Consider the following 16,372-nt stretch of genomic DNA (forward strand, 5'->3'; position numbering starts at 1 on the left):
CATCCCCAGCCCCTAATTTATTTATTTTTATGTGGTGCTGAGGATCGAACCCAGGGTCTCACATGTGCCAGACAAGTGCTCTACCACTGAGCTATGACCCCAGACCAAATTATTAGTTTTTTAACCTGAAGATATAATATAAAATATTTACAGTTTTTTTTTTGTGTGTGTGTGTTGGGGGGCAAGCAATCTATCATTGAACTAAACCCCTAATAAAAATCATTATAAAAATTTTACCTGACATTGTACTTCCTTTGTATTGCCTGGAACATAAGAGGATTTTTTTCCCCTAAACACTATAATAGTCATGTATTTTTATTGCAGAGAGATTGTATCTGACCCACATCTAATGGAAACCAAAAATATGTGTGTGTATACATAAATTTGATTCACACACACATATTGGGGATTAAACCCATGGGTGCTCTACCACTGAGCTACACTCCCAGCCCTGTTTTAAATATGAATATATATTTTATATATTTATATAAACGTATAAATATAAACAATGGGATGATCCCACAGTCCGTTAGATCACATGATGTGAGAAGAGTAATTGTGTCCTATTGTATCGCAATTACAGTAAGTATTAAATGTCTCCTGACTTAAAATAAAAAGAACATGTTGACTGCACTGTGGACAAGCAATTATGTCAAGATAACAGACTTCACATAATAAACACAACTAAATTTGTGCTATATTTGAGTTCTGATATATTAAACTATGCTTAGCAACAAAAAGGAATATACCCAAGCATAGAGAGCACTGCACTCAGTATCATGGATGACACAAAGAAGCCAAAAGACTGGTGGTCACCTTTTGTTTAGCCTGAAAGGCAAGCCCATCCAGTTGTCTGCTGTTTTACTTTATCTCATTTCTATATTGATTCATTTCTGTTGCACCACCCTGGCCAAATTCAAACTATGGATAAAATGAGTCAATCATCTCTCCGCACCTGTGATCTGGCTGCTGAAGAAAACTGTTTCTGCAGATGTGTTACCTCTACATATTAGTTATAGTCTATCTGAGCTGAGCATTACTCTGTTAAAAAATATCCTTGTTCAGCATCTTCTTGTAGTCATCTCAGTACCTTTTCAAATCTCCACCATCTTTAAGTTCATATCTTCACCTCTCTTTTCTCTTACCAGATGACCTCACTTTCAACTAAAACTTTCTCAATACCCTCTCTCCAACCAATAAATATTTGTCTTTATACCCATACTTTCTTCCTTCTCCTCCATTTTTAAAAATATTTTGTTTTAGTTATAATTGGACACAATACCTTTATTTTATTTTTATGAGCTGCTGAGGATCAAACCCAGCACCCTGCATGTGCTAGGTGAGCACTCTTCCCGTGAACCACAACCCCAACCCCTTCCTTCTCCTCTGTTTTAAAAGAAAAGTATCATTCCTCCAGTCAAGGCTAATTTGACTGTTTGCTAAAATTTACTTCCTTAAGACTATGCCAATTTTTCCTTTAATGTTTTATGCTTCCAATAACTTAATCCCTAATGGCTTCTTCTGATCACTATATAAACAAATACTCCTCCTTTCTTATCCATGCCATTTCATTTCATTTCATGCCTTTCCATGTGGGCACTCTAAAATACTTCTTAATCCTTATATATGAAGAACTTGCAAACTAATTAGGGAAAGTAATAGTCACAGTAAAAGTTGAGTATTAGTATAAACCATCATATTTATAGCAGTCATTTCCAAACTTGTCTGCATATCAGAATTACCTTGAGATCTTTAAAATTAATCTCCAAAGTACAGGCCACACCCTACACCAATTAAATAAAAATGACTGGGGGTAGAACACTGGTATCAATAGTTTTTGAAGCTCCCCATGAGATTCTAATATGCAGACAAGTTTCAGAACTATCACACTAAGCCAAGGAGCAGTCAAGAAAGACCAAGAAATTTCAGTTTGAGCTAGTCTAATGTTTTTTCAGTGATTCAAGTTGAAGAACATTTGGAAGTTATAGTATATTCCTTGAAATACTGCATGTCATCTCTTTCTCTTTCTCAACCCCTCATATGCCTTCACCCATATTATTCTCACTGCATAAAATCCACATCTATTTTCTGGGCAACTTTGACTTCTTTTAAGTCCTTCTTCCCAACTGTCAATAGGCAGGAAAAAATAGGGGCTTTTCCTACAATCCTCCCAGAAAACTCTGTACATACATTTTGTGTGTGTGTGTGTGTGTGTGTGTGTGTGTGTGTGTGTTATTGAGGATTGAACTCAGGGCTTTGCACATGCTAGGCAAGTGCTTCACCACTGAGCTATATCCCCATCCCTGTTTTGAAACTTGATTTTGAGACAGAGTTTCACTAAATTGCCCAGGTTGACCTTGAATTTGCAGTCCTCCTGCTTCAGTATTCCAGGTAGTTGGGATTATAGTCTACTGCATCAGCCTTGTATATTGTTATGGTTTAGATATTAGGTGTCTCCCAAAAGCTCATGTGTGAGAAAGTTTAGAGGTGAAATGACTGGGATATGAAAACCTTAACTTTTTCAGTGCATTAACCCCCTAATAGGAATTAACTGGGTAGTAACTGTAGGCAGGTAGGGTATGGCTGGAGGTGATGGGTCATTGGGGGACATGCCTTCCGGTACACATTTTGTCCCTGGAAAGCAGAGCTGTCTGTCTCTGCTTCCTGGTGGCCATGTCCTGAGCTGCTTTCCTCTACCATATTTTTCTGCTATGATGTTCTGCCTCTTGTTGGGCCCAGAGCAGTGGAGCAAGCCATCTGTGGACTGAGACCTCTGAAACTGTGAGCCCCAAATAAAGTATTCCTCCTCTAAAATTATTCTTGTCAGGTTTTTTTTTTTGTCACAGCAGCAAAAAAGCTGACCAAAACATACATTATCTATTTATATTTTTCTTTTTGTGCTATTAGTGCTCTACCCCTGAGCTATACCCCCAGACCTATTAACTAATTGATTAATTTTGATACAAGGTTTCAAGCTGTCTAGGCTGGCTTTGAACTTGTGATGCTCCTGCCTCAGCCTCCCAAGCAGCTGGGATTATAGGCATGTGTTACCTTGACCAGCTACATACTCCTTTTTAGATCAAGAACATATTAGACAAGAAAGTATAAGTCATACCACCAATTTAATAATGGTTTTGAGGTTTAAAAAAATTCTGCTATATTAAATGTGTGAATGTATGTATGTGTGTGTGGTATATGGAGATAGATCAATATGACATATTCTGATTTTCAGAAGTTAAAAATTTTAAGAAGGATTAGAATTAAGGAACTACAGTATGCTTAATATTACCAAATGAACTAAGAGCAATTTTATAAACAAACTAAAAAATGTGATTATACTATATATTTTAATTTCTCCTTCCTTCCCCCCTCCCCCTCCCTCCCTCCTTCCTTCCTTCCTTCCTTCCTTCCTTCCTTCCTTCCTTCCTTCCTTCCTTCTTTCCTTCTTTCCTTCTTTCCTTAGATTTAATCCCAGGTGCTTTACTACTGAGCTATATCCCTAAGTCCTTTTTGTTTTTTATTTTGAGACAGGGTCTCACTAAGTTGTTAGAGCCTTGCTAAATTGCTAAGGCTGTCCTTGAACTTATGATTCTTGTGACTCAAGCTCTTGAGCTTCTGGGATTACAGGTATGAACCACGATGCCTGGCTGTTTATTATAATTAAAAATAATAACACTGGTATATGATTTACCAACATAAATTTGATTTTACTATTAAAAAGACAAATATTTTCTTAGGTTCAAGTCATACAAACTACCTGAAAAATATATCTCTTCCAAAAAAGGAGGAAAAAGGAAATGATACATTCCTAGCATGTATATATAAAAATACTGGATTTGCTTACCTGAGTAGTGAATAAGGCTGTGTTTGAAAGATCAATAAATCATTACAGTGACCCTAAAACATAAGAAAGGTCTTATAAGGGATTTTTATAAAAATAACATTGAGTTAATAATATAATGCTTTATTGTATTTTACACATGTAAAAACATAGCATAAAGCAGCAAATAAATCTCTGACTGATAACACATATACATATGCATGCATGCAAACAAGGATACCCACAAATATACACATATATATGTACACATACACCTGCTATGCACAAACTTTGGGTATGTGGTTACCAAACTTCAGTGGCCAAAATTCTACCTAATCAATAGCTTATAATTGCAAACTTAAAAATCAGAAATATGTTCTTTTCTGAGAATAGTGAGTTAAAAAGTGACACAAGTAGTGGTTTATAAACACTTTTTTTAACAAAAGCATTTTCTTCAAATTTCTCTTATTTTAAAAATCTCTGCTTTAGGGTTGGGGATGTGGCTCGGGGTAGAGTGTTTGCCTAGCATGCCCAAGGGCCTAGGTTCAATTCCCAGACCACACACACATAAAAAACAAACAAAAAGCAAAACTCTTCTTTATTCTATCTCCCTTTTCAAGATAGTTACTTTGTGGTGCTAGGGATCAAACCCAGGGCCCTTGCATATGCTAGATAAGTGCTGTACCACTGAACTAAACCCTTTAGCTCCCTTCCTGAGAATTATTAATTTAAAAATTAAGCAGCTGGGGTTGTAGCTCAGAGCTTGTCTAGTGCTTGCCTAGCATGTGTGAGGCACTGGGTTCAATTCTCAGCACCACATATAAAAAAATAATAAAGATCCATTGACAACTAAAAAAAATTTTTTTAAAAATTAAGATCCTGAAGACTTTTTGAATAATGAGTCTTTCATGTAAAAGTTAATATGGTAGAAGGGTCAACAGAAAATTTATATAAATCCTTTCAAATAGATCTTTAGAATTTCATAATTTGTGATCCAGATTTTAGTTATAATTTAAACTTTGTCATCTAAAAGAAAAGAAGATTTCTAGTGACAAAAAAGAGAAGACAAAATATAAATTTGCCCCTCCCCTTTCTTTTGTGGTCTTGAGTATCGAACCCAAGGCTTTGTACAAGCTAAGCAAAAATTTTGCTATATAAGTACAAAATTGTGGTTTTAATATTTTAAGTAGTTAATTTCATTTCTGGTGGTAAAATCTAAGGGTGTCCTACTACTGATCTACATCCCCAGCAGTCCTTTCGTTAGTTTTCATTTTGAGACAGGGTCTTGCTCAAAGAAAAAAAGAAAAGGCTCAAAGAAAAAAGCTCTTTGTAATAACTAATGAAATTAATAGACCTATTTGGATTTCTTTTTTTTAATATTTTATTTTTTAGTTGCAGTTGGATACAGTACCTTTATTTTATTTATTTATTTTTATGTGGTACTGAGGATTGAACCAGGGCCTCGCACGTGCTAGGTGAGCACTCTACCACTGAGCCACAACCCCATAACACACACCCCCTATTTGGATTTCTAAATCTAAAAACTCCTGAAATGTTTTACAAAAGCCACTCATTCTTAGGATTAATAACCCCACAGAGTAACATTTTATATTTTGTAGTATTAGAATAACAATATTCTTGTTGGGTAGTTATTTATTTTGAATAACATAATTCTAGAGGAAATATTTAGATATAAGATTTCTTACTGTATCCAAGGAAAGTAAATCATCTTTGCTCCCACCAAACACCATTATTTCATTTTCTTTTCCCAAACAGGCTGTGTGCCATAACCTAAAATTGAAAATTATAAACAGGGTGAAATACTGTCAAGGAAGAAACTGTACATTACATAAAGTCAATTATAAACTGTATACTCTAAAATTAATCCATTTTAAAACAGGCATGACTGAACTTGAACCTTTGGCATATCTTCAAAGGGGTTAGATTTTAAAGATTTTTCTGGAGTTCTTTAAATTGCATCATTTTGATTAAGGAGGTGATTCCCAATAACTCTTTCTATTATATCCCCCAACCTTTTTTTTAACCCTTTTCTCTCATACATATTATCCTTAAAATACAATAAATTAAGAAGGAACTGACCCCCTTATTGCTGACAGAGGCACCTTTCCCAATTCTCTTATTAACATCTGCCATGTTACTATTCTCATTACTTTTGCCTCTTTCTTTTCTGCTTATTCACATCACCTGACAAATCCAATGTGCTACTCTCTTCACATTTCTATTGTCAAATCATTCATCACTCTGGGTACAGAATACCATGTGTTCCTTATTTTTTTTATCTCTAATCTCCCTAGCTACATATATCTAATAAATAATACTTTTCAAATACTTTTTTACTATCTGACCATTAATAATTTTATTGACTCATATTTGTACATATTTATGAGGTATAGTACAATAATTCAATATATGTACACAATGTGTAGTGATCAAATAAGGATAATTAACATTTCTATCTCCTCAAACATTTATAATTTCTATGTGTTAGGAACCTTCAGACTCTTCTAGTTATTTTGAAATATCTTGTAAATTGTGTAAAATACAGCTAGCATGGGAATTTCCTGATTAGGAAGCATCTGTGCTGCCAACTCTTTTTTCTAGCCTAATATTTTATGATCAGTCATTATTTCTTTTTCCCCCAAATGTTAATTCTTGCCTCTCCCCAGTGAGTCCTCTATTTCAACCAACTCTGCTTCCTTGCTTACCCTAAGGAAAAAACTTATATTCACTTCCAGGCTTTTGTTTGCCGCCCGCCCCCATCCCCCTTTTTTTTTCTTTTGTGGTGCTGGGGATTGAACCCAGGGACTTTGTACACAAGCCCTCTACCAACTGAGCTATATCCCCAGCTGTTGTTTGCCCTTTTTCTTAGGCCTAGAATAAGTCATTTTCTCTGGGCCTTAAAAAAACAGGCTCAACATGAAGGAAGTGTTTCAAATAATCCATCTAACTGGTTTTGCTGCCATTTCTGATCAGCATCTTTCAACATTTACATGTTTATTTTGTGCTCTACTAACTCACATTTGAAGATTAATTGCTCATTATAATACTTTAATTGTCTTCCAGCTCCCTAAAAAGACCATGAGGTCTGTGAGGTCAGAAATTGCCACAGTGGTATGTTGAAACAGGCTCACTGACTGGCTAGGTGAACCAATTGTGCATATCTTCATCCAGCTTAGAATCATTTTAATATCTTGAAATCAGCTATAAAGGGAGTAGATACACCTGTAGTAATCAGCAAAGGCTATACATTAGGTGCCTCAACTTTGAGAGTAGTTGTAACTGTATGCCAGCAAACCACTGAAATGCTAATTTTATGCTTCTTTAAAAAAATATCCAATATGGTATTCTGTACCCAGTTGGTGCTAAAAAAAATCTTAATTAGCAAAAGCAAACACAAAATACTGATATAATTTATTCAGTGATTAAATATGCAAATTATTTCATAAAGGAGTAGAGCAATTAATGTTCTTTTGTAAATGTTCTGATAGCTCATGTCCATCTCCAATTTTACATTATTTACCAAGAAAAATTTTATAGTTTATTTATAAAGTTCATAATTTCCAAAAGCTCTACCTCTCAAAAATCTCAAAGTACATGCAGATTCTCAATTTCACATGAGAAACTAAGGATTTTACAAAATCATTGCTTTGACTCATTACTTTTTTTTTTTTTTTTTTTTTTTTTTTGGTGGTGGTGCTGGGGATTGAACACATGGCCTTGTGCATGCAAGGCAAGTACTCTACTAACTGAGCTATATCCCCAGTCCTTATTACTTTTCTTAATAGACCAAATTGTTAGAGTAATAGATACCCAAAACAATTATATATTGTCATTTCTTTTATTACCACATCACTTATTTTTTAGCACATTAGTCCCTTTTACTTAAATTCTGCATGTGCAAACAGTAGGAGTATGTACAATTTGTTAAGCCACATATTTTCCTCAATCATGCTACAGCCAATGACAAATGCACCTGGGACCCAGGATAAATCAAGTTATTAGATATGTTCTTTTGGAAATACTTGCTCAGTTCTCCAAATTATATGTTAGAATGCAAATTGGCATAAATTCTCAACAAGAACCCAAATTATGTTGTGGGTTTGGGGAGGATTAGAAGAGGGATTAGGTAAAAGAAATGGAATATAATGAATGCCCCGAATAAGGAAAGGAATAGATTAATTTCCTAGAGAGACAGCTATGTATATAATGGCCTTGGCAATACTCATGGGATCCAGCGGAGCTTTTGGCTCTCTACATCAACACTTTATCTCGTATCTTTTACAGACACATAAAAAAGGTTCCTTGCTGACAACCACTTATATGGGTTATTAGGTATGGATTTACAGATGGTCTTTGAACCAGACATAGTTTTATCTAAGGTAAGGCCTGAAGATAGTGTTATGCTGTAGAACAGTGGTTCTCAACCAGGGATAATCTGTCAAGGAGACTTTTGACAACACCTGTAGATATTTTTGGTTGTTACCACTTGGGGAGAGAGAAGGCAGTGCTACTCACATCTAGTGGGTAAAAGCTAAGGATGCTGTTAATCATCTTGCAATGTACAGGACACCCCTAACAACAATTACTGAACCAATTATTTGATTCAAAATGTCAATAATGCTAAGATGAAGAAGCCCTGTCTCAGAGTTCTAAGAGGATAATTGGGCAGCTTACATTTCAAATTATATCTTGGAAAAGTTTGCACAAAATGCATTTAGATGTTAATTGTCACTTTCATAAAAATTAGTAAACACACACACACACACAAATATATATGTTCTCCTTACACTCAACTGTATCCCACCTGTTCTCCTCCTCACCTCATACCTGAAGATAGATCTGCCTCTGTCTTATCTGCCTTATGGAAACTCTGGCCTGGATTTCATCATCGAAGAACACTGGAAAGCCTTTCCTGCCTTGATTTTGGTGACATCTAGCTTGGAACCTGATGTTTTTTCTATAGACTGATAGTTTATGTCCTCTCACAGCTGCTCTAAACTTATCACCTAAACATTCTAATAAAGCATATTATTTACATGACACATCAACTGAATCAAAAGAAATATCTTTACATAGCTCTAGTTCTAACTAGTATATTATTGATAATAGTTGTGTTGCTCTAATTATTAAAAATTGAAATATAAAATAGGAGCAATTTAAAAATTAAACATTTTTACTACCACTTTGGTATATAATTAACATATTTATAAAATCAAAAATTAGGAGAAACTTAGAGATTATCTAGTCCAACTCCTTTATTTCACAGATGAAGAAATTGATGCTCAGCTTCTTTAAGTGACTTTTTAAAGCCAAAAAACTAAGCAGTAACTGAGCAAGGACTAGAAATCTGGGTCCCCATATCTTAATATAAAACTCTTTAAATTAAACAAATATATTTTTAAAAAGCCACAATTGTTAAAATAATAAATTCCAATGAATTTTATACATGAAAATAAAATAATCAAATATGTAAATATAAGTTATAGATTATAAGTATAGTAATAGATTATAAATATATAGTAAATATTAACATAGATATACACACCAAAATATATATAAATATTTTAAGTCTTTATCTCAAAAAAGTTACTTAAAATTATCATTTATTAAATAACAAAAATACATATCATTAATTTGACTGCACACTAATATAAATCATCTATAGTTAAAAAATCTGAAATACATGGCATGGAAAGGCATAAAATTTGTTACTGACTACAGTGATGATTATGTGCTGAATCTGAATTTCCTATGAAATATTTTTTATTATACTATTCAACCAAATTTGAAAAAATAAGAAATACAATACTACTGTGATTTCTTTAATATAATAATAGTATAATGTTCCTATAATTTTTATTATAATATACTACAAATATCTAACATTTTCTTTTTCAAAAAAATTCACATTAATGAATACATTAGACCAGTAATCAAAATAATAATTTGCCATTTACTAGATCAATATGAAATCAAATTTCCTCATTAAATTTCTTTAAACTTTTAAAAACAAATTACTACTATTAAAGCCAACCCTATTCCTATCTACTGATTTAAAATATTAACATTAAAATATTAAAATTATGAGATATTTTAAATTATCTTTTTCATATTTATCAGGCAAGATTACACATTTACCTACAAGACAGATTATTTCTAACAGTCAGATATAATTAAAATGATATTTGAATTATATAACATAAAGCTCATGTGAAAGATATCATTCCTAATGTTTTATGATTTCAGTGGCAAACAGTATAAATTCAGTGCTTTATCTTAATACTTTAAAATTCTTAATTATTTTACTACTTGTCAACTACTAGACTTACCTGGGTCTTGTGTTAGGTAAATGTATAAGTTGTTTCCAACAATTTGTTATTGTATTATGAATCCAACCATCACCTGAAATATTATGACAGTTTAATTAGTCCTTTGGATACAATTTTAATTTTTTCCATATTTATCATGTTACATTTATATGATTATCTCTCCTGTGTGTGCATATCTTTTTCATAAATATTTCAAACATACACAAAAGTAGAGTGATCTACCTCCTAGATGCAACAACTATCAAGGTTCTGAGCTGGTGGTGTAGCTCAGAAGTAGTGTTTGCACCTATTATCACCTGCAAAACCCTGGGTTCAATCCCCAGCATTAATCCATCAAAAAAACTGTTTTGCCAAATGGGTTCCATTTATCTCTGTTATTCTTATTGTTGAATTCATAATAAATCAAATCCCATATCTCCTATCATTTTCCCAAACACACTTCAGTATGATTGCTTAAAAAATGAACACTCTACATAAGCACAATGCCATTATCAGTCAATAGAAGATAATTCTTCAGTATCCATATGATCAGATCTTAAACTTAATTGATGAGAGAGGAAACTGACTAGACTAAAAGTTAAGATATTTAATTTCCTATAGTCAATGACCAAAAATAGCAAATAGGAATTAAAAACTTTAGATCTCGTGAAGTTAACGATGTTAAACAACCTCTAGCAAAATGTACATCTTAATTTTTATTATATTCCAAATTTCTTTTAATTAAAAAGCTCATAAATTGGAGAAAAAATAAACTGCAAGAATATTACCATCTCCTATCAGGAACTGTTATTTCTCCAACCAGCTCTAAAATTAGGTGGCCCACACTCCTCGATAAATGCATCACTGATATGAAAAACTCCTGTTGAAAAATAGTTGTTTCCAGATTCCATATAAAATTATACAAATTATTTTAGTGTTACATAGGTTTCTTTTTTTAGTATTTTTGTAGTTGTAGATGGACAAAATGCCTTTATTTTATTTATTTTTATGTAGTGGTAAGGATTGAATCCAATACTTCACACGTGCTAGGCAAGTGCTCTGTCACTGAGCCCCAGCCCCAGCCTATATAGGTTTCTTGATAAAAACATTTTTAGCCATAGGAAACTTCTGAGTTAAGAAAATACAATACATCCAACACATCAAACCAAGAGGTGAATATTCTTGGTCACTCATCTACCCTGATGACACAATTTTACTGCTTAAAGAAAAACACAATTGCAAAACCCATAGCTATTAGGATCAGCAGTGAAAGGAGTTAACAAAATTCTGTTAATACTTTCCTTTATAAGAGAAAAAACTGGCTTTCCACTTTGTATTCTCAGAGCCTTCTAGGAAGGCTGGTCTTCTAATCTCCATTCCAGCTTACAGTATAAGCATCTGGATCAAAACCCAGAAGGACACAGAATCACAGAATACTACAGTGGTAAGGGGCTTTAATTCAGCTAGATTCACCCTTTTCTTCTTAAGAAAAGAAGAAGTACATGAAAATCCAAGGATATTGAAGCAGAGAGCTTCTCTTTCCAATTAAAAAAAATTTTTTTTCAGCTGTAGATGGACAGCATGACTTTATTTTATTTGTGTTAAAGATTGAACCCAGTGCCTCACACATGCTAGGCAAATGCTCCACCACTGAGCTATCTCACCTGGCCTCTTTTTTTCAATTCTTAATGCAATCAAGCATGAAGTTAGGGATAAAGAAAAAAAGGAAGACTTACTTCACTTTAAGCATGAAATAAAATTAAGAAAAAGGAATGTGAGGATATTTTATATGATAAACTTTAACTGACTTACTTAATGGAATATTATCTGCACTTAGTCCTCCAAATAGGAAAAGTTTGTCATCAGCTATTGGTGTTAAAGTATGCCATGACCGATGTTTTGGACTTTCTCCATTAATAGAAATCCTATGGCAAGAGAAAATAATTAAAATTTAATTATTTTAATTAAATTTATTTTATTTCAACTGCATTAGTCAAAATAAAGTTTTATTTATTTGTTTGTTTATTATTATTTTGGGGGTAACTGGGATTGAACTCAAGGACACTCAACCACTGAGCCACATCCTATTTTGCATTTTATTTAGAGACAGGGTCTCACGGAGTTGTTTAGTGCCTTGCTGTTGCTGAGGCTGGTTTTGAATTCTCAATCCTCCTGTCTCAGCCTCCTGAGCTGCTGGGACTGCAAGCATGTGCCACGGCACCCGGCAAAATAAAAGGCTTTTAATCATCTCAGAGTGTTTATAAAACATTCTTAAATTCTTAGATAAACTTGAACAATTTATTTCCACTTAATGTCCATTTCACTTGTTCATAGAACACAGAGTGAAATTAAATTTCAATTTCCATTTAATTCACAATGCATATTTAACATCACTTTTGTTGATTAATAAACACCCTTTCCCATTTTTTGACACAATTATTTTCATGTCTCTTATTTATTTTTACTGTTGTTTCATGTTTAATTTTGTGTTTTTAGCTGGTTTCCACATGCTATTGTTTTTACTCTGGTCTACTTGTTGTATAAGTTCCGAAAGCATTATCTTCCCCTGAAAATGCTAGCTACTTTACCTTCAAAATAAAAGTATGCATGCCATTGCAGATGCAGGATAAACCTCTAAAGTTTTCAAACCAATAAACTTTTCTTTAAAAAAACAGAACCATAAATAAAAAAAAACATAAACAAAAGCTGGAAGCAAAAAGTTTTAAAACCAGGAGAAAAGAAAACACTATTCTTCAGCATTCTGGAATGCCCCGTAGCAACATGGGCCAGTTTTAGAGAATGTAATTTATTTTTTCCAAAAAGAAATATTTTTATTGTTTTTAAAAATTATTATTAGAAACACTTTGGTTATAAAGCATTTAACAACCACTAAAATATTTTTTAAAAAGGAGAATTCTCTTATAATCTTGTATCCCACCAATAAGAAATAATATTAATTTGGTATATCTCTTTAAGACTTTAATGCATATATTTATTAAAAGTACACACATGGGAGCATATAATCTCTTCTGTAACTTTTTTATCTCAAATAATATGCTGTATAATATTTCTGTAAAACATGGTTTCCTTTGGTATTGGAAGCAAAACAGCCCACTGGGCAAAGGTATCATGATTTAAACAATCTCTACTTGCAGACACGAAAATTAATTTCAATTTTGGCTTTTATTAATAATGTTGAAACATCTTTTAGCTATGTACACATGTTCACACACATACACATACCCTTGTCATTGTTTTTGGAAAAATCTGAATCAAAGAAATTATACACACACACATACACACACACACACACACGTACACATGTATGTCTTTATATATGTGCAATTATATGTGTATGTGTATTTTTTTTCTGGTAGTGGAGATTGAACCTAGCACCTTGTACATGCTATGGAAGCAATCTCTGAGATATATCCCCAGCCCTTTTCATTTTGAGACAGTTTCACTAAATTGTCCTGGTAGCCTCAAACTTGTGATCCTCCTGCCTTAGCCTCCCAAGCAGTTGAGATTTCCATTTTATATTTTAAACATATTTTCAGGCTACCTTCCAAAAAAAAGTGCCCCAATTTGTACTACTAACTATGTTGTTACATTCTACCACACACTGTCATTATAATTATTTTTATCTGATAAGTGAAAACTTACTTTTATTCCCTTTTCTTTGATAATCTATGTAAAACCAGTACTTTTACATAATCTATTTTCTTTTTTAAAATATTTTTATTTCATTTATTTATTTTTATGTGGTGCTGAGGATCAAACCCAGAGTCCCGCACTTGCGAGGCAAGTGCTCTACCGCTGAGCCATAACCCCAGCCCACATAATTTATTTTCAACTGTTAGTTTTTTCTTTCTTTTTATGGTACCAGAGATTAAACCCAGAGACACTTAACCAATGAGCCACATCTCTAGGCCTTTTAATTTTTTCCTTTGAGCCAGGGTCCTTGTTATGCTGCTTAGGGCCTGATTAAGTTTCTGAGGCTGTCTTTGAACTTGTGATCCTCCTGCCTCTTGAGCCGCTGGGATTATAGGCATGTGCTACTGTGCCTGGCTCAAGTGTTAGTATTTTCATGTTTTATATAGTTCAGTTAAAGAACAAGTTTTGTTTACATCTGTATATTCCTTGCTTAGACATATAACCTGAAAAAAAATACCAGTTCAATTTTAGGAACACAAATTTGGATTATGGCTGGACACACACACACACACACCTACAGATTAAAACATACTAAAATTTCAAACTTACCTTCCAGACCAAGTCCAGGTGTCTAAGTTTAGATAGTGCAAGTCATTCATCCTAGTTTGCTAAAATAAAAGTGTTAAATTGGACAGTGTTTTATATCTTTTATGGTCTAAAATATTAATTGTTGCTTTTTGTATGAGGGATAGAACTCAGGGGTGCTTAACCACTGAGACACAGCCCCATCCCTTTTTTATTTGTTCCTTTGAGACAGGGTCTTGATAAGTTGCTGAGGATGACTTTGAACTTGTGATCCCTCCTGCCTCAGCCTCCCGAGCCACTGGGATTACAGGCGTGCACCACCACGACCGACTTAAAATGTTAGTTTTAGATTAAAAATAGACTATATCTGTCCTACTCAACATCAGAAATTTAAATATTGGGAAATAATGCAAAGCATTAATAAAATTAATATCGAGCTCCCAAATTAATGTGTCAAAGGGCAAGGGAAGAAATGGGTTTAAACTAACAGGGTTTAAATTATAAAAAATTAAACTTTTCTGAAACTGGACTGAAATGAAGGATTTTCCTCATTAAAATATGATTTATAATCATCTGTGATTGCTTGTATATGGCCTGTTTTGAAAATAAAATATAAATAAAAGTTATTAAATGTTATTTTAGTTTCTAGATTATCTGAATATTCCATTGTTCCACAAAATCAGTGGCTAATTTTTATAACAAGCACCACACATAAAAATACCATTTCCATTAAAAACACTAACCAAAACACGTCCGCCAAAGATATAACCCTTATTTCCAAGAACTGCACACATATGCGCGGCTCGTGGCTGTGGTGGAACTCCACCCTGCAAGCAGAGATTAGAAGAGTACAAAGACTTAAATCATCTGTAATATAGTCATATTCCAATGCTTAGTATGAGACACACCTGATCAGTAGGCTATCCATACCTATGTAATTCAATTAAAAACCCTACACAGAAGTTCATTCTAAACAATAATATAGGCAAATATAATTCTTTAAGAATAAAATTTACTCTTCCTGATTTTAATGTGCTCTTCTAAAATGTCAGACATTATTAAACAAAATAAAATTCACATAAATTTTGGATCGAAACATAAGACCATAAAAAAATCAAATTAAAAATTCTGTCACATATTCTCTCTCTCTCTCTCTCTCTCTCTCTCTCTCTCATACACACACACACACACACACACACACACACACACACACAGTTAAAATTTGAAGTGAGCACTGTATAGTGGGTGATCTCAGAGCCTAAAAAATTAAATATGATCTCCAAACTCCTCAAATTCACAAGAATTTCACTATTGCCTTGTCAAACAGTACTTTACTGCTTCCTAAAACTCTTAACACTAAATAACTCTTCTCTACATTTTACTTTGAAAAAATAATAGATCTTTTCTTTAGAAAAGTTCTTAATTGGTGGTAAAGGAGAGAATGGGTAGATAAATGAGTAAGATTTTAAGGAAAAGGAGCTGGGGATGTAGTTCGGGGTAGAGCCCGTTCTTAGCATGTGTAAGGCTTTGGGCTCAATTTTCAGTATGAAAGACAGAAAGGTAGGGCTCAGGTGTGGCTCAGTGGCAGAGCGCTTGCCTAGCATGTGTGAGGCACTGGGTTTGAACCTCAGCACCACATATAAATAAATAAAAAATAAAGGTACATCAACAACTAAAAAATGTATATTTTTTTAAAAAGTAAGAAAGGTAGACATATAGAAGGAAGAAAGGGAGGGAGAGAAATTTGAAGGAAGAATCATTTGAATAATTCTATGTGTTTATGAATTTCCCCAAGTTGTGCTAAAGCTTCTACTTATTTAAAAAAATGAGGTATCAGTGATTAATGATGTAAGAAAAGAAATTATCCTGCAACTCATGAAAGCAATTACCACTAGATGAGAAACCCTCCTCCAACTGAATCCAAATCTATTGAGTGAAAATACATTTTTTTCATAGTGTCAGTTTTGGCAAATTGGTAGGTCCT

The 16,372-nt window shown here is 33.4% G+C and overlaps 1 protein-coding gene across 2 annotated transcripts in view; it reads right to left on the minus strand.

The window, feature by feature from the left end:
• Window positions 1–16,372, minus strand: part of KLHDC1 (kelch domain containing 1) — a 48,775-nt gene that overhangs the window by 2,753 nt on the left and 29,650 nt on the right. The window contains exons 7-12 of one of the 2 annotated variants that reach the window (XM_081289987.1): window positions 15,132–15,215; window positions 14,413–14,471; window positions 11,962–12,074; window positions 10,171–10,243; window positions 5,527–5,611; window positions 3,845–3,897 (exon numbers count right to left, since the gene is read on the minus strand). In XM_081289987.1, coding sequence (XP_081146113.1) covers window positions 3,845–3,897; window positions 5,527–5,611; window positions 10,171–10,243; window positions 11,962–12,074; window positions 14,413–14,471; window positions 15,132–15,215 — 467 coding nt within the window. The remainder of the gene's footprint in view (window positions 1–3,844; window positions 3,898–5,526; window positions 5,612–10,170; window positions 10,244–11,961; window positions 12,075–14,412; window positions 14,472–15,131; window positions 15,216–16,372) is intronic. The other variant, XM_081289986.1, reaches the window with a different exon arrangement.

This window comes from Spermophilus citellus (genome assembly GCF_964194105.1).
Source record: "Spermophilus citellus genome assembly, chromosome: 4".
Classification (NCBI taxonomy): Eukaryota; Metazoa; Chordata; class Mammalia; order Rodentia; family Sciuridae; genus Spermophilus; species Spermophilus citellus.